The sequence below is a fragment of the Mastigoproctus giganteus genome, chromosome 5, assembly GCF_048544385.1.
Source record: "Mastigoproctus giganteus isolate SK-2022 chromosome 5, ASM4854438v1, whole genome shotgun sequence".
Classification (NCBI taxonomy): domain Eukaryota; kingdom Metazoa; phylum Arthropoda; class Arachnida; order Uropygi; family Thelyphonidae; genus Mastigoproctus; species Mastigoproctus giganteus.
Window position 1 is genome coordinate 65602120 of NC_143579.1, and position 19435 is coordinate 65621554.

Below are 19435 nucleotides of genomic sequence, written 5' to 3' on the forward strand. Positions count from 1 at the left end.
GGAAGTTACCCTTTGGGGACCAGTAAAAACAACGCTGCACCAAATGCCCATGCTCGTGATGATACACCGCTGATCCTGGTCCTTTGCAAAATTAAAGAAACAAATTTATGTTAAAAATAAAATGTAATTACATCTGATATTTCCGCGGCCGCCGACACAAATAGAAAAAGAGGCTTGAAAGAGTCAACAACGACGACCTCTTTCTACTTAAAGTTTTATACCACTAAATTTAAGGAAATAAAAAACAGCGTATACGGGAAGTACAGAGAATGATTAAAAGCAGAACTCCAAAATTCCAACGAGACAGTAACTCACCCTTACCCACTAAAAGTTGTCATAAGTTAAATGATCAATTTAGAGACGAATAAAATAAAGTCCGCCTCATTATTCTCTAAATTCAAAAATTCAGCTTTTGACAAATTAAGCTAGTAAAGACAAACCAATGTCACTGGCAAAATGCCAGTTTTCTTTTATCTTTTAATCATTCTGTGCACTTTATATATAAATTGACTTCGTTTTTGGTGTCAAACTTTAAATCGACATAGAAAGATAACCGTCCTGGTTGACTTTTTCAAGCTTCATTTCCTGTTTGTCCGGTGCTGGCAAGAATATAGTTTTTTGTACAGCAAGCCGACCACAGAACACAAGCAAAAACGACACATGGGCATTTCTAGTTTAGTTGGTTGGTTGTAGGAGCATCAGAAACTGACGCCATACAACTTAAAGATATATACGATGTCTTTAAATTGCGTGTGTTCTGTGGTCGATTTGCTTTTTGCTGGACGAAAAACCAAAGTTTCCAGGTGAAGAAACCATGCCGATAGCCATATATCTTTTCGGTGCGCCTCTGATTTCAATCAGATTTGCTGAATATTCTAGAAAAAAATGAGGAGTAGCAGGTCCGAAAACGCGCTCCTGACGCAAGCACATAATTTTTGTTAATGCAGTATATATAATTTGTATGTTTCAGACCTAGAGACAAAAATTCAAAGAAAAAACTGTTTCCATACAATTCCACAATTAAATAATTGAGATTTAAAAACATTTGATAATCAGAATGACTATGAATCATTAAAAGTACACTGATTGGCCACTTTATTAGATATACCTATGTAATAGCAAGTAGGCCCCCCATCCGTTTAGTTCCCAGAACAGCCTGGATTCAACGTGGTATAGACTCAACAAAGTGTCGAAAACGTACCACAGTCCCGTTGGTCCATGACGGCTCAATTATTTTCTTGTACCTCCTCCTTCAATTATTACTCTGTCAGTTACTGACAATTTTTACTTTGTCAGCCTCCACTGGCCTCTCATCATTGGGCTGTTTCCGTCCATAAAATCGCCACTGGCAAGAAGTTATTTGGCTAATGGATCAATCTCGATACATCCGAAACAGTCTTGCGTGAAAACCCAAGCAAGGTTGCATTTTTCGAGATACTCATATCGATGCATTTGACACTAGCCACCACGCCACGTCAAAGTCACAATACATGGTACGAATGCATGATGCTGTTGCTGAAAGAGCACTTCGTTTCATGAAAGCGGTAGGTGTACCTAAGAAGTGGCCACACGGTGTATATGTATTTGAATACAAAATTAAATATTATGAAATATATGAATTACAGTACACAACTATGAAATAATTACGAAATATGTGAATTACAGTACACACAATTGTATACTGTGTACATTACAGTACACAATTATAATAAAGTACATAAGAAAAAAATATAAAAATGTAGGGCAATGCTGGGAACGACTACTTTCTTGGGAAATAATAAATGCATTACTATGCCGGTCTTTCGCCTCTTTCTTAGAAGCATAATGTTCAAGGCATGCTTCAGGTGGAATTTTACAACAGTGTTTACTGCAATTAATGATGGAATGCTTTAATGATATATGAGGGTGTATGTTTTTATGAAGCGCTTTCCGCAATTATATCAGGATTTTAAAATTAGCCTTAGCATCGCTATTCTAGTCCTCTGACGTAACGATGACTTCATCGAGCATCACCCTCATGATCCTTTGGCAGATGTAGTCCAAATATCATCCCCAGCATTACCTTTTTTTCTAGTCCAAGAACCGATAACGTACAAAGTAAAAGCATGCAGGTTAACGTGCCAAGAAACAAATCACCACCAACCTCCAAATACCTCCAGTGCTGGGAACACATCCAAAGGTGCGTAGAAAGGGAACAGGAAAAAGAAGAAAGAAAGAAAAAAAAAAAAGAAAAAAAATTATATAAATACACTACTCTAAAAAAATTTAAAATATATATCAGTAACAAACATCTTTTAGAAAAGGTTGAGTTTCCTGAACTCCAGCTTAAACGTCTGTTAATACAGTGGCTATACGCCGCATAACCAGTTAATCATGAAATGTAACTCTTAGCAGAATAATAAAAAATAAGTGACAGCACGCTTCATAATTTATTCAAATATCATTAAGGTTTTTAAATGGAAAAATAACACCATTAAGAAAAAAAATTAACTTTTGCGGATGGTATGTGTATATTTATATTTTGCACGGAAGTAAAAACAGCTAACCACATTAGTAAAATTATTTATGTATAATGTATTACACATTATGATCGTTTTGCTGTTCCAATTCGCATTCCTCCAAGAATGTGAAAAATAAGTATTGATGTTAAATATCAATCATCGCTTAGATGCTTTTTTAACTGCGTGAAAGCGCAGACATAAGTGCTATTAAGAGAAACTTCTCGCTATAATACAAGAACGATAATACCATCAATAAAAGAAGATCGAGCCACTGAGAACCTCATGCTGGTTGTTTAACTACTGCTGATATGTTAGTTATCCATTTTAGGCAGTTATCGTATCGCCATAAATGCTGTATATCGCCCCTGGTTCATCTATTACAGTACGTTCAATACCGGATGAAGAACCGACACTAAACATCTCATCGGGCTCTAACCATTGAGTGCTTCTGGTTATATTACGAAATATTTTGTGCCATGGCTGAACTCCAACTCTGACCATAAATGATTTAACAGACTTCACAACTTGAAACCTTCCTAATACAGTGTGCGAGATAACCTTCTTTAGAAATTTAACTTCTTGTTTACAGCAATGCAGGTCCTTCGTAGTGATGATGACTCCTGCCTTCTCAGGATCTGTGGGCATAAACATTTTGGAAATTAAATCTTTCTTCTGTAGTGAAATTCTATAAAGAATTGAAGTTTCTTTTTTAAATGTAGTTAGCAGCACTCGAACAGCAGAAATTGGAGGTTTCCTCTCTGTGGGTTATTCCAGTTGGCACAACACAACTGTAAACTCGTGCACACATTCATTATAGAGACTATATGAACTAGCAAACCACAAGAAAAACAACTCACTATGACCAAAGAGGTCGATGAGCAAGATTCTCCCTTCCCAAAAAAAAAAAAAAAAAAAACCAACTAAGTGAGTGTTCATAACCTTATTTCCTTTGGAGCAAGAGTCAACATCTTCTCTAGATCTGATTAAAAAAACATTGACATGTGGTATTAAGGTGATATGCTCAATAACTCTGGTCATCACCATTTGCTTATGGAGAGGATTTCATTCAATTCAAAGGATGCAAAAAAAAAAAAAAAAAAAAAAAACAGCTCTAACGGCTTTAAATCATTTCTGAAATTCCGAATCACTGGAACGATTTTATGTTAATAGACACTATCATGCTCGGTTCCTCTCCCCCACCCCATTTTGTGGCAACGTAATTATTTCGGAATGAATCACAAGAACGCGAAATGCTACAATTATGGGTTTTAGCTGTTTTAATATCGATGCCCATTGCGAAGGCCGAGTACATGCAATGGAATATTCATACATGGCCTCTTACTCACGCATTACATTAAGAAAAAATATATATACACATACACACCACTCATTGTGCTTCACATTATACTAAATTTGACAACATTATTATACTGAATGCGAGTTCCATTTCATAACTAAATGTCTAAATATTTATGACATTATGTTGCATTTGATTTTAAATGCTTTAAAGTTCAGGAAACTAAAATAAAAAACATTTTTTTATTAAAAATTTACTTATTCTACATTTACATCTATATACAAGTACAATAGAAGCTCTCTTAACCGACGCTCTTTGCACCTCCCTCTTTAAAACACTGTCTGATTTTTTTTTTTTTTTTTTTTTTGGTAGTAGTTGTTGGCGCATCGGCTTCTGTGGCCATAATGCACCTCCCAAGGTTTTTGCAGTACTTTGATCCAAGCCCGAGGCGGGATTCGAACCCGCGACATTTGGGTTGCTAGGTAGGCAACCCACCAGGCTAGCCCGGTCGGCATACTGTCTGATGCTCATGATACTGCAGTGTGCCTTAGGCACTGTTCCAGTATGCTCGGTAATGTAGTGAACACCAATGCCTGCCATTTCATTTGTAAGCTTTCCCTATGAATTTTGTTCCACACAACTGACCTCCGGGACAAACACACAACAGTGCAAAATAATTTTACTAGTACAAACATAACCGTGTTTGCACCAGTTTTTTTTTTTTTTTTTTTTAATTATGCTGTAAATGAAATATGGGTGAGAAAAATTACCCATATTTCATTAAGAGAGTTGTTTCTATGAAAACTAAATTGGATGTTCTTGAAAGACAAGATAAAAGTGAGTCTTAAAAAAAATGTTCAATTAGGTAATTAAAAAATTAGGTGTAGGCAAAGCAACTGTAAATGGCTGGAAACAAAAATCACAAAAAAACCTAGAGGGATTTTTGCACTTGATTAGTTTCAAAGACTTGCAAAACTAAGCTTAGTTTCCTATTATTTTTTTGACAATATCATAAAGAGAATGGACTATGTGTATTTTAGTGCAATTGCATCATTTATACACAGCTAAATATAGATCAGCAAATTTGCAATAGAGGCATCGTTTAATTACATCTCATATCGTGAATACCTTCACGACGAGTTGCCATCACATTGCACTACTTCGAATAAGTAACGCTTCACCCGAAGGAGAAGACCGTTGTTACTTATTCTCTCAGTGAATACCACCACCCAGACGGCACCGTTTTGAAATATGGTATGGGATAAAGTTCTCGGTTATCCTCATACTATCCCTATTAGACTTAGAAAAGAGATAAAGATGTAGGAAGGTGATAGTAGGAGAGGTAGAGAAAGGAAATGCCATAGAAGGAAGAAAGGGACAGTTGCTCCTTCAACTCACACTCAAAGCTCATATATTCCTCGAATGGGCAACGCTTCCCCAGTAGAGAAGACTGTTGTTACCTATTCGAGGAAACTCAGTGGCCATCAAGCCCCCCAAGACGGCACCGTTTCAGGGCTATTTTGTATTTGTGTGGGATAATAAATAACTCGACTATCCAGTTGTCCCTATTAGACTTAGAAAAGCAAAAAGGTAGAGGGAAAGTAGGAGTGGAAGAGGAAAAGAAACTGTGTAGAAGAATGAAAGGGACAATAATTCGTTCAACTCACACCACTCAAAAACTCAAACTCCTCGAATAGGCATCGCTTCCCCAGTGGAGACGCTGTTGTTGCCTATTCTTGGAAACTCCGGACATCACCATCAGGCTCCCCCTGGTGCCGTTTCAGGGCTATTTGGCCCTTCTTCAGTGGGCGGGTAGGTACCCGAGTGATGTAATGATGGCAAAACAGTTGTGAAGTATATCTTCACAATATGAGAGATTCCTGATGGTGTATGATATAAGTTAAGACTCTCATGCATTAGGGCAGCGATTTCCAAACTGGGAGGCGCGGACTAGTGCAAAAGGAGGCGCGAAAAGTTTAACAGAAATGTAATTTTCATAACATAACATATATAAATAAAAAAATATATACATATAAATAAACTTTCATAACATAACATTAAATTTTATAACCTATTTTTTTAAAGCATTTACCGCCACCTATCTCACTCTAACTTCGATATAAACATGAGATAAACATTTATTTGCAAAAAAAATATTATATTTTGCTGAAATGGATTGATTAATTATGATTGATATGATGTAATGTAATATATATAATTTAGTGCATAATATGTATGACATATATAGGTAGATTGCATAGTATAGCATTAGCTGCATGGTTGAAAATATGGTTTCAGCGGTGTGCGATTGTGTTTTTTATTGTTTTTGGCGTGATTACTTACGGATAATAATCTTTAGTAATTTAGAAGTTGTAGTTGTAATAATTACGTTCTAGAACGTAATTACGTTTATAATAAGCATCTGTAGTTCTAAATTACTAACGTAATTTAGAACTACAGATGCTTATTATTTCATGTAGTATTAATAATTATTGTATTAACATATTAAAAATAAGAAATTGCACAATTATAGATGCTTTACTTCAAGGGAGGCACCAGGAAAATTTCAAGGGAGGCGTGGACTCAAAGTTTGAGAACCGCCGCATTAGGGCCTAAAGCCTCAAGCTGCGAAAGAGATTAGACTGTGTATTTTAGTGCAATTGCATCATTTATACACAGCTAAATATTTTATTACTATTTTTTTTTTTTTTTTTAATTTTATTTTGGTAGTTGTTGGCGCATCGGTTCTGTGGCCATAATGCACCTCCCAAAGTTTTTGCAGAACTTTAATCCAAGCCCGAGGCGGGATTCGAACCCGCGACCTTTAGGTTGCTAGGCAGGCACTTTACCCACCCGGCTAGCCCGGTCGGCACAGCTAAATATAGATAAGCAAATTTGCAATAGCGGCATCGTTTAATTACATCTCATATTGTGAATACCTTCACGACGAGTTGCCATGACATTGCACTACTTCGAATAAGTAACGCTTCACCAGAAGAAGAAGACCGTTGTTACTTATTCTCAGTGGATACCAACCACCCAGACGACACCGCTTCAGGGTTATTTTGTATTTGTGTGGGATAATAACTCGACTATCCAGTTGTCCCTATTAGACTTAGAAAAGCAAAAAGGCAGAGAGAAAGTAATGGTAGAAGTGGAAGAGGAAAAGAAACGGTGTAGAAGAATGAAAGGGACAGTAACTCGTTCAACTCACACCACTCCAAAAACTCAAACTCCTCGAATAGGCAACGCTTCCCCAGTGGAGAAGGCTGTTGTTACCTATTCTTGGAAACTCCGGACATCATCAGGCTCCCCCTGGTGCCGTTTCAGGGCTATTTGGCCCTTCTTCGGTGGGTGGGTAGGTAACGATGGCAAAACAGTTGTGAAGTATCTTCACAACTGTTTTGCCATCGTTACCTACCCACTCTTCACAACTGTTTTGCCATCATTACCTACCCACCCACCGAAGAAGGGCCAAATAGCCCTGCAACAGTGCCGTCTGGTGGTATCGACTGAGAATAAGTAACAACTTCCCCTTCGGGTGAAATGTTACTTATTCGAAGTAGTGCAATGTCATGGCAACTCGTCGTGAAGGTATTCACAATATGAGATGTAACTTAAACGATGCCGCTATTGCAAATTTGCTAATCTATATTTAGCTGTGTATAAATGATGCAATTGCACTAAAATACACACAGTCTAATCTCTTTCGCAGCTTGAGGCTTTAAGAGAATAGTACTAGGACAAACAGTACGACGTTTTTAATCATTTAAGCTGATAATAGTAAAATATACGAACTTCTCGGTTAGTGTAAATAAATCCATTTGGCAGAAACTTGTTTCATGTTAGCATTTTGATCTGCATCTCCTTTCCTTACAGAAACGATATCTGAAGTGAATGTCTGAAAAATCGGCAATGATTTTTTGGAAACAAATTATGGACGACGCAGAAATCATACACAGCGTGAGGATCAAAATTTTTAGACGACTAGCCACCGATATAGGTGAATCTATATCTGTCACGGAATATTCTACAGGAAAATATATTGAATATAAATATTGGAGTCATCCTTTGAATCCATTCGTATATAAATCTGCTGCTGTTCTGGACGCCAATGAAAGCCTTACATATTCGAAGCTATACTGCAACGACTGCGTGTATTTTAAAATATACAAAATTTTAGAGAAAACTAATTTAAAAACTACAACGTATCCATGAGCTGTCTATTTACTAATTTACAGTTATGAAATCTGTTGCACATTAGGTAACTAAAGTCCCAATAGATCTGAACTGTCTACTAGATTAATGCAGAATTGATTACTGATGCGAGAAGACAATGTTCTTCTAAAAATAATTCAACGATTATCCTGATAGATCTATTACAACAAGACTGCGTTAATTCATCCTTGTTAGTATGAATCACCTTCAAGCCTGCCCACCGCGTTTGAGCTACGAATATATTTATTTATTATATATATTTTTAATCGGTGGGTATTTCCCGGGAAAAATTCCCCCAATGAGTAGAGTTGACATATTCGTGTAACAAGGCTCGTCTTGCACGCTTTCGAAATAAAACCAAGCATGCTTGTAAAACTGCCAAATAATGCAGTTTTTCGGCGATGTCCAATATTTTACGTGATGAACAGAGTAGAATGATTACGCACACTTCTTGTGAAAGTACCAGATGCCCTCAACCCAAGTGACAATTGGCACGATCGTTATCACCTTCCGTCAGAGAATCCGAAGCACCCTAAGTTTCGTACCGCAGCTGCTAAGAGATAAATTGGTCCCCTGGCATGTGACGTCGGCTGCTGTCAGGAGAAGGTAAACACAAGTGACAAGTGTATACAGGCACCAACTTACCTTTTCACACAGATAAGGACAGTGATCTGACGAACATTCATTCGAAGCGGCAACTGAATAAGTAAAGAAATCAGTCTTAATTGTTAATGCCACCTTGTCGAATTCACGAAATTTAACAAGTATAACGTCAACTTTTTTTTTTTTTCCTTAAGAAAAAAGTAGATTTCATTCTACTTTTCCTTAATAATGCATAATCTTTGCACTATGTTCATCCTACACTTTCTTCTTTATGCGATAACATATAGTTCATTAAGCTTAATATATATATATACACACCAGAAGTAGGAACGGTATACACAGACTGTATCTACTTGAATATATACATATCACAGGTGTTGACTGAAATCATGACTTTATCTTCCAAAAAGCTGAATTAGTTTTAAACTTGAACCATGTTGCAGGGCCAAACTGGCTACTTGTGGTGGAGGGGGAACGTGGAGACGCTCCTTCCTACTGAGTTATCATCTGCTGTAAAATAACTGTTTTGAAAGATGTCTGCAACCAATTTTCGCAATATATAGAGATGTACACGTAATAGTACGTGTACTTTATTTACATGCAGTTATCAAGTTTGCAAATTATAACCAGGACAGACAAACGTGAATAAGATTGGTTGGATGAAAATACACACTAAGAAAAGGGTTGTTTTCTGTATCCCTTTCTTTTTCGAAAAGTTGCCTATCCTCCTTCAAATATCTGTGCGTATTATACGCCATTTTGGGGGAAATTTGTTTACCACTCAAAAATATCATTACTTCTAATATATGTATATAAGAAGTTATTATGTAAGAGCTATTTTACTTTTTCTTTTTCGATTATTTTTACTTTATTTTCAATTTTCTACTCTTACACAGCTTTGGACAAGTATGGAAACGCAGTTCTTTGAAACATGGTCAGGTTGTAGCTCCCTGAAGAAAAACCTCATCATGTATCAACTTTTATTTTCGCTGACATCGGATTTAATTGTATTTTTGTTCTATTCCCCCCTTTTGAACTATGGCTAAATTTATCCACCATTATCTGATGCCAGCTACCGTTATTTTATTTTACAGGTCAATTTATTTATTTTACAAAGCCTTTAAAATATTTCTTTTATGTTTCGGCTATTATTCCTTTACTCTTTTTTTGGCTTTCCGCGTTAATGTGTATGTATGTATGTATATATATATATTTTTTTTTTTTTTTTTTTTTCATACGATATATACTTCAAGGAATTTGTTCTAAGTAAAAAACTGATTTTTAAACATATCATTTAGACATGAAAATAATGAAAATACAACTAGATATTCCTGCTTACTAATGTGACAAGTCTGGTGCTGTTGGATTCTGAGAAGTATTTTCTAGCTTTCTGTAACTATGGCACTAATAGACCTTAAGACTTTTTTCACAGAAAAATCCTCAGAGTTCGAGAGATCTAGGGAGTGAGCAATATCAGTTTAAAAATACTGTACACTTATTAGCCAAAACATTATGACTACCCCTGTCTCCACGAGGGCTTTAGGCGCATCAGCAATTTAGGCCATATTGCGCCGTATATAATGTCTGTATATTACGTATGTTCTGTGGTCGATTTACTGTTTGCTGTATGAAAAACTAGAGTTCGCGGAAGGAAAAGCCATGCTAAAAGTCGTTGACGGGGATTCCGACTCAGGTCTTTTCCACCCGGTCTTGGGTAGCACTTGTTAATTAATATAATTAACAAGTGCTACCCAAGAGGTAGTGCCAACAGTGCAAGAATGGTTCAAGGATCATATCCAAGCATTTTGTGTGCACTCCTGGCAGCCACATTTCTCCCCACATCAATTCAATCGAACATGTGGGGGATGCGGTGAAACGCAGCATTTGCCAATCCATGTCAGTATCTCGCTCCGTTGCTAACTCCAGGACGTCCACCTGGTCCAGGATACCTCAGGGCATCTTACGCGGTCTGGTGGAGTTGATGCCACGGCGGGTGCAAGCGGTTATAACGGTGAAAGGCAGCGCAGCACGCTATTAAGTGGGAATAATGTCGTTTCTCATGACTGTATAGAATGACAATGATGTACAGCGCTCAATGTTGGCAACGATCACGGTTAGCGTTAGCTAAGTCAGAGGGTCAATAAAGTTCATGGAGGGGGGGGGCTATATTTCACATAAAAGATTCCTATAATGTTTTTTTATACGATAAAAGTTTCCCCCCCTCTCTCTCTCTCTCTCCCCTACCCAGATGTTTTCCCCTCATTTAGTGCCCCATTACATGTTGATGGATAGTTTATAGGGCGGGCCATGTTTACCGAGAAATAATTTGCAAAATTTAAATCTTGAAGTCAATTTTATGCCTACATTCCTTTACTGGCATTAACATTACATTTATACATGATGTTATTTATTATATTTAAATGAGTTTTTCAAACTATTTTTAGCAATTTACTTCTGAGTAAATTGCATTTTATCTCGTCTCGGTAGGCTGACATTTGGCCGCCCTCCTGTATATATACACAGTGTAATCAACTTAAAATATAATTTACAACTTATACAATGCAAGTAGTCTTGCTTACAAGATAATCAATATTTATAACTTTCCCGAAATCTAGTTGTAAGCTAGAGTTTGGAAGGAGTATCCTTCCAAGAGGCAAAAGTGTTGACTCATTAGGGGGAAGGAGTTGGAATACGTCAAGTTTCGTGTATTAATTTTCCAACCCTTCGCTCCCTGGGAAGAAGTGCCTTTGTCTCAAAAGGCCACAACAATACAAAATTTTCATCCTAATTCTAAAAACTAAGGAAGGAACCTTGTCGCGGAATTTGATTATCTAACATCAGACAGTTGCGGAAAACTGTTGCTTCTAGAAATGTTTTCTACAATATGATGAAGAATGAGGCTGATTTTCAGAGGTGGGTGTTCGTCTAGGCGCTGAATTATTATAGATCAAAATGATAAAAACTAGTATTTATTATTTAAACAAAATCGTTATCACTGTAAATATAGCACCCACTCCGAACATAAGTAAATATTAGTATTTTTACATAGAGAAGGAACAGAATACATTATGAGACAAACTGTAAAAACAACAAAGGATCAATCGGTGGGCGGACCATTTCGTAATTATGGTATTAATATTCTGCAATCATTCTTGCGGCGTACAGCGTCATTAAACTACTTAACTGTTCAGGGCCGTTTTGTAGAATCTAATAAATCTAGAAAAACCTGAAACTAATTTTTTTTGTATCAAAATAAAGGTGGATTATTTTGAAGGGGGGAAAAAGCCCAGTTTGAATGAGCCTTAGTTGGGCAATAAAGACGTTCAATTTTTAAAATCAAAGACCTCATTTTGTGTAGTCTGTATCTCCAAATCATAACCTTGGAAAAAATGAGTCAAGATTATCTATAAAAAAAAAAAAAAAAAAAAAAAAAAAACCAAGCTTGATAATATGCTTATCATTTTTAAGATTTAGTTACAAATATATCGTTTTTATTGAGAATATATACCCGCGATTCTAGTAGGCATTTAGATTTCATTTCTATATAATATATCTCAAACTGTCTGAAATTCACATTAAGCCATAACTGAAAACTTAAAACCCAATGTATATAACAGTGGAAGCACAATCCTTTAATGCTGTTCTGACTAACGAGCCTTCAAGTTAATATCGTAATTATAACCCCTCTACTTGTAGAGCGTGTGTGAAAAAGGTCTAGATTCGAATAAAGGTTGGAAGATAAACTTATACTTTTTTCTTTTCTTTTTTTAATATGTGGCCGAGTTAGCCCATCTCAGTGATGGCCGCATGATTTTACTTCCAAAAATTTTACTTTTTTTATTTAGAAAACAGTAAATAGCATATAAAAATTAAAATCCGTCTAATACAATCTTCGCTGAAGGGACTGAGAGCTTGTGATCAACGTAATATGCTAGATATTTATTTATTTACCTGGTATTTATACTTTTGATTAGGTCATGATCTAGCCATTTAACCCAATAGAAAACAAGTTGGTGACAAAAAACTAAATACAGTATAACAATCCCAGGTAAGACTAACCAAATGGGGAAGAAAAAAAAAAAAAAAACCGTTATCCAAAGAACTTGTATTTTCGCATAGTAAATATTAGTGTTTTTACATAGAGAAGGAACAGAATACATTATGAGACAAACTGTAAAAACAACAATCGGTGGGCGGACCATTTCGTAATTATGGTATTAATATTCTGCAATCATTCTTGCGGCGTACAGCGTCATTAAACTACTTAAACACAGATTACTAGATTAAACCAATTAATCAAAATCTGGCTGGATCGACCAAAAGTAATTATAGATAGAATCAAATTACCCCAAAGTCACGAAATGAAATTAACACAAAAAAAAAAACCACCAACTCCGAAATTCCGCAGCCCTTTACATATTAAAGTTTATTATTTCACGGATCGACGCCATCTAACAAGCAATTCTGACATACATAATTTCCAGTTTCAAGACATGCATACACAAATTCACTGACCGAATCTAATTACGCAAAGGAGAGAAATGCTTCACGGATCAATTTTCGAGACGAATAACACTATAAAAGGCATTCCATTCCATTACAATGTTTACAGTACTGGCTGAGAGACAGTAAAAATGCACATACTAAAACAAGCTAACACGTTTTTTCTCGACAATCACGTAACAGCGCTTTTTTAACTCTTCCAAAATTGTGTGGAACGAATTCGATATGACACCAATAAATGTAACTATTTTCCAGTTTCACGACTTTTCGCCTTGTTATCAATAGTAACAAAATAAAACTATTTTAGAGAATTGAATTTTTCTAAAATAAATGTTTTAGAAAACGGAAAAAAAATTTACTAAAATTGATTACGTTTAAATAAACTCTTCTGCTTATTCTAGTGGCTAAGACCGCTGTTTTTATTATGGAAAAGCCAAGTTCGATTGCCGTAGGAACTTGTGGACTTCTTTCATATTGTGGCTGATTTATCGCTCTCGGGCTGATGGTTTTTCATCCTGTAAAAGAGGTGCACCTATCATTGAATACATGCAAATTAAACACAGTACTGTATATATTGATATCTCATGAACATAGCTGAGTGTGCTGACAACCGGAGGGTAGTAGGACAAGGTGACACTGACACACAAGCTAGTCAAAATCCAGAATATTCCCCTGGTAGCATATCTGTGGTATTTTCTTCAGGGATGTTTTAATTGTTTTCACGGTGTTAAACAGATCTTCAAGATATGTGTTTAAACCCCTAAAATGTAACATACATTTTAGGGTGTAAAATGAAGTTTAAATTCAGTCACAGCTTTACACCCACTCAATTACTTCGCCCAGGCACCACAGTGGTGCATAATTCATAATCAATGGTTGCTTCTGTGTGTAGGAGTTCACACCTTTGACTCAGAGATATTCCAGAGTTCTATGCCGATTGCTTTCCGTAAGGAATATTCATTTTCCAGGTGTTGTTTGGATGCCTCCTTTTCTTTAGCGCTATTCATGAGGTTCAATCATAACCTTAGTGATAATGCTCACTATGCATATTCTTCAATTCACTATGCAAATATGCTTCAACGACAGTTCCGCAGCCACCTTCTAAGGGTACTGGAGCTGTAGAAAGTAGCTTGAACCCTTCTGATAAGGGAAAAACAGGAGAAGAAATGCCCAATGTACTTTTTTATTTTCTTTAGCTGAGTTGAGAGATAAAATTAGTGAGTTATTTATATTATTGTACAGGTAGGACATGGCATCGGTCTGTACGTAGCACTGAGAAAACTAATTTTGCTACCAAGTGCGAGATCTCATACTGCGGAGGCACTTCACCATGAGTTTCCTTGATTTGAACTTTAAATAAAAGTGCTGCTACAAAGGAAAAAGTATATAATATTCATTTAAATGCATGCCATTCCTCATACGTTATTTAAATCCATCTTCGTTGATATAAATAACTTTATACACTTAAATAACTGTATGAATTTGAATTTGCATGCACAGTTATGCACTCAGAGGTCATTAAAATGTCAACCATTCAAATAACGTATTTAGCCATCCTTAGCGCGAATAATCGCTTGAACACAATATAACATGGTGAGATGGTCTGTCACGTGAATGATAATTAATTCACATATAGTACAGTAGCTCTACCTCATCACGCAGGTGCTCGATGGGGAAGAGAGCTGGTGGGTCAAGAAAGGAAAGTCTTCCGAAAGTGCTGAAAACCATGTATCTGCCCACGGCACAAGACAGACATGGGTGCAATTGTACTGTTAAAGAAATGTTGTTGTTAGCGGAATAGATATACTGGAAACCCAGTATATCTGTGTGGCGACGCCCTTGATCCACAACAGTGTCCAGATAATTGGGAGCTTTCATCCGTTATTGTATTTGCCTCACAGGGCCACAAAGACTAATTTTTTCTCTCTTTTTATAAAGTGAAATTTTTGCAAAGAATGAACACACGTATTGATATGATTATATGTTCATTATATTTCCATAAACTTGTTAGTAAAATCTCGTTACAATGGATACTCTTTAACAAAAATTTCAATACTGTATAATGAAATCATTTACAGGACCCAGATGGATTCTGTTATCTCGTACTTAAATCTCATTTAAAAGAAATTGTTTATTATTATTAAAGTCCGTCTGTGCAAGAATGTAGTGATTCACAATGAAAGAAAAATTACACGTGAAATTTGAAAAAAAAATTTTTATATCATGTTATAAACACAGGTATAAAAGGATTCACTGTAAATACAAGTCAATACTTGTAAAATGTTACAGCGTGAGGTGGGTCCCCTTCTCTCCGCCGTTTTTTTTTTTTTTTTTTTTAAGAACACGAGATGGTTGGTGGGAAGGTCATTCTAAGATTTCGCAGGGGCCAGAATTTTCGTTTCTTTAGTGATATGAACCGTACATTTTCGGTTTTGCTAAAGTTGAATTTTCGTATTAATATGCGAATAAAGTTAAAGATTAGAAACAAAAATTGACGTATACATAGAAGTGACAAGTTATAACTACTGTACGGTATTTCTGATTATGTCGTTTGAAATTTTATTCGATATTGTATTTTGTATAACAAACTTGCTTTCAAATCGGTAATCACTGAACAGTGCAAATTCTGGGCTCCCTCAAGAAAGTTGCGAGAGGCATCCTCTTTCTTTCAAAAATTCATATAATACCAGCTGTTCCCGGAGGTGGCGGACCTGGAGGTATGGTAGTTTCATTGCCTCTGAACAAATATTTTTACTTTTGTCATTTTATTCATGTATTTTAAAGTCGACAGTTAGGTTAATTTCTACTATTTCTATATATTAGAAAATTGCAGCAGGTTCTTTAATAGATCTTTTGAACATTTTCAGCGATATTCATTAGAATGAAATTTCGGTACAACAAAATGAATCACACACCTCAGAAGTTTCCTTCCATTTTAAAAAAAAATCAGTATTTTATGAAAACTGCCGACTTACTTATTCTCTCTATCGAAAATTCGATTATAACTCTGCAAAGCACATCAGTACTTAACGCAAACTTGACAGCTAATTGTTCTACACACTATTCCGTAGAAATGTTTCGAAGCTCAAACTAAAAAGACCATGAGAATTTTTAATATAGGTTATTAACTTTTTTTGGCTATGTAGTTAATTTTACCACTTTTATTGTGAGCTCGCAGTTACCACTCAAGTTTCTAACTGTGTTATTTTTTACTACTTCACCCCACCCTGAATTTATGCTTTTTGTTTTTTTAACTTTTGAGGCACGTAGAAATTTTATGTTGAGTGCAAAATTATATTTACCTTCACTTGGTTCCTTATGAGTAGATCACATAATGTTCTTTAAGTTCAAACCTAAAAAAGTGGACAAAGACGACGTGCCAAGAGTTTTCACTACATTTTACATCTATCTGCCATTCCTTAAGTCTCCGCAGACGTGATACAATTCCTTTTTACAAATAGCAGTTGACAGTAGATTGACATGATAATGTCTTTCCGGCTTTTGTGTAACACTCCAAGACATCTGACCTTCGCAGTTACCACGTGCTCTAACTTAATACACTGTCATTTCAACTGTTGTTTGCAGTAAATTATGCATTCGAAATTTCTTTTACTAGTCTATATTATTTGAAGCAATATTCATCATACATTAAAGCTTCATCCAACATTCATAATAGATTATAGCTGAAACAAGAACTTCCTATGCAGGATAGAAAATGAAAGCAATTTTCGTTCGAAAATTTAACATTGCTCTTACAGGATTTTTGCTGAGAGCAATAAAATAAACGCATACTGAGGAGAAAAACTTAATGGTAATCCAATTCGATGGATGAAAAGAGTAAAGCAAAGATGTATAACCTTAATTATATGAAAAATGATACCAATCAACAATGAAGTGAAATGTACTGAATTAGTTTATTGAACGATAAATAAAACAAGTTAATGAAAAGTGTAATTAGCTTTTAAAAATAATTAAATTACTTTTCATAGTAATTAACTTTTCAAACCAGGTGTCCAATGGCTAAACTAATGATATAACAGCAGTTAAAAGAACGAATAAGCGAGTGTCAACTGCCAGTCGAGAGTATTTCTTAGGAGTAATTCTTTTTGCAACTGTTGGCCTGATGATGGAATCCCAAAGAGAATTCAGAATCCTCGCGTACATAAGTCGCAAGCCCACTCGCACATAAAACAAAGAAATAAACTGTGGTGCAATAGCCTACCACACCATTACGATGCTAAAATTAATTGGGAGAAACGGTTCCTTCAGATTTTACGGCATTTCAGGTTATCGGCCAATAAACGAGGTCTCTGTGATTGAAAAGTAGCCAATTACTACATTGACCAACATATTTTATTTTAAAATGCTCCTTGCTTTCCTTTTAAAATGTGCAATTAACTAGGTTTCCGGCATATTGGTCTTTTATAATAATCCTCATCTACACATTTTGTAGAATACAGTTCTAGACCCCCCCCCCCTCATCCCATACCTGGCCATCGAGAACATGGTAAAAAGATCGCTCCCTGGTCGCCGTTCCAACTGCAGAGACATAAGCAGCTATTAGCAGAAGTATCGTTCTCATTCTCCACTTTGTCTAATAACCAGAATCACAAAACGAACTTTTCAGAGTATACTTGCAAAATTTCAGGAGTGCTGTCGGTAATCTCGCAAACTTCAGATCTATATTAGCTATCAATTATGATATCTAACTGCTCGATGAAAATGGTTTAATGGATACACAGGAGATTCAAGACTTGTCACGCCCAGTTACATCATCCACAGGAACGATTCATCGATGTTTACTCAGCCTACTGTATTTTGCTACTAAGCCATATCAATGTTTTTTTTTTTTTTTTTTCCCTTATATATTCTTCTTATCCTGACATGACCAATTGTAAGCGATTCGAATACTCAACAAGCAGAAAGAGAACAGCATCCTCATTACCACACACTAGACAGATCTTCCACCTCTTAAACGGCAACGGATTCGAAGAGTACTGTAACTTAGCCACCAGGGATCAAACTCACTTGACCTTGCATTTACTTCTCCCCTTCGAAGTATGTCAGATCATCCTATGTTTTATTCTGACTACAGCAATCATCTCTGACATTCTAGCTACAACTCAGCCAACAAACAGCCACAAAACTCTTCTCAGATACAACTTCAAAAGGGAAATCGGTCTCTCTTTAACAAGTTTCACTTAAGTTTCTTAGTGCAAACTTCGAAACTTGTGCTCGTTAGGCAATGTTCTTTCCATGTGACAATGGAAAGAGAAAGTTAAGCATCACAAACATTGTCCCAAAATCCAAATCACTGGACAACAGATATAAATATTAAACCTATCTTTAAGAAATGTGCCAATAACTCCGGAAACAGTTATAGGCCAATTTCGCTGCAAAACAGCATAATTAAAAATATTCGATACAGTTCTCTCCGCTTACCTCAGCCAAACATCAACTACAGCATTGTTTCAGTCTAATATCTTTTTGGAACTTCGCATCGGAGGACTTGGATAATCAACAGCAAATTGACTCCATTTGTACCAACATAAATAAATAAATTTTCTGTTTATACTCCGGGACGACCAAACGGTCAGAGGAGTTCACAAAATAGACAGAATACAAGAAACAGCAACGTATTTAGCAGTCACAGGCTTGAACTCAAAGACCTTTGATAAAGTGTCACATGACATGCTAGCTTGGAGACTAGAGCTTTATCTAATTCAAGATCCTGTTCACCCTGGCTCAGAGCTAGCTTTCCCAACATGTGCATAAAGTAATCATCAAACAAATGTACTCTGATCCGGTCACACCTCTAAATGGCATCCCCTAATATTTTCCCCTTGGGCATCTGCTATTATGTTTTCATCAATGATCTGCCAAACTTTATTAGCACTTTTCATATAGTGTGTCTTGTAACGAATTATATTATATATATAATTCTGCTACTTATTATATATTTTATTATATATATTAAACTGGGTTATCACTGTATGTATATATTTTTCATAAGTGTGTCTCTTGTTGTAGAGTAGCACTCCATCCATTATAAATGAGCAGTTTGATCATCGTTATACATTAGACCGTCCCCCCCTCTCTCTTCTGGCCTGACGGAGCCCAGTGGTCAGGAGCGAGAGTGCAAAGGACGCGTTCCTTGAGTGGACCGGGGTTCAAGCCCGTGACTACTAAATACGATAAATATTTGTATTGACGATTTATTGTAAACTCTACTGACTTGGTTGTTGTGCCGGAGTATAAACAGAAAATTTATTTTAATAGAAGCAAATCTGAAGCCATTAAAGCCTATATCGAC

General features: G+C 36.0%; 1 protein-coding gene across 3 annotated transcripts in view; it reads right to left on the bottom strand.

Annotated features, from left to right (window-relative positions):
- Window positions 1-19435, bottom strand: part of LOC150085455 (uncharacterized) — a 1845429-nt gene that overhangs the window by 1595129 nt on the left and 230865 nt on the right. For all 3 annotated transcript variants that reach the window (XM_090374043.1, XM_090374041.1, XM_090374042.1), the window contains exon 3: window positions 2144-2161. In XM_090374043.1, the coding sequence (XP_090230169.1) occupies window positions 2144-2161 (18 nt within the window). The remainder of the gene's footprint in view (window positions 1-2143; window positions 2162-19435) is intronic.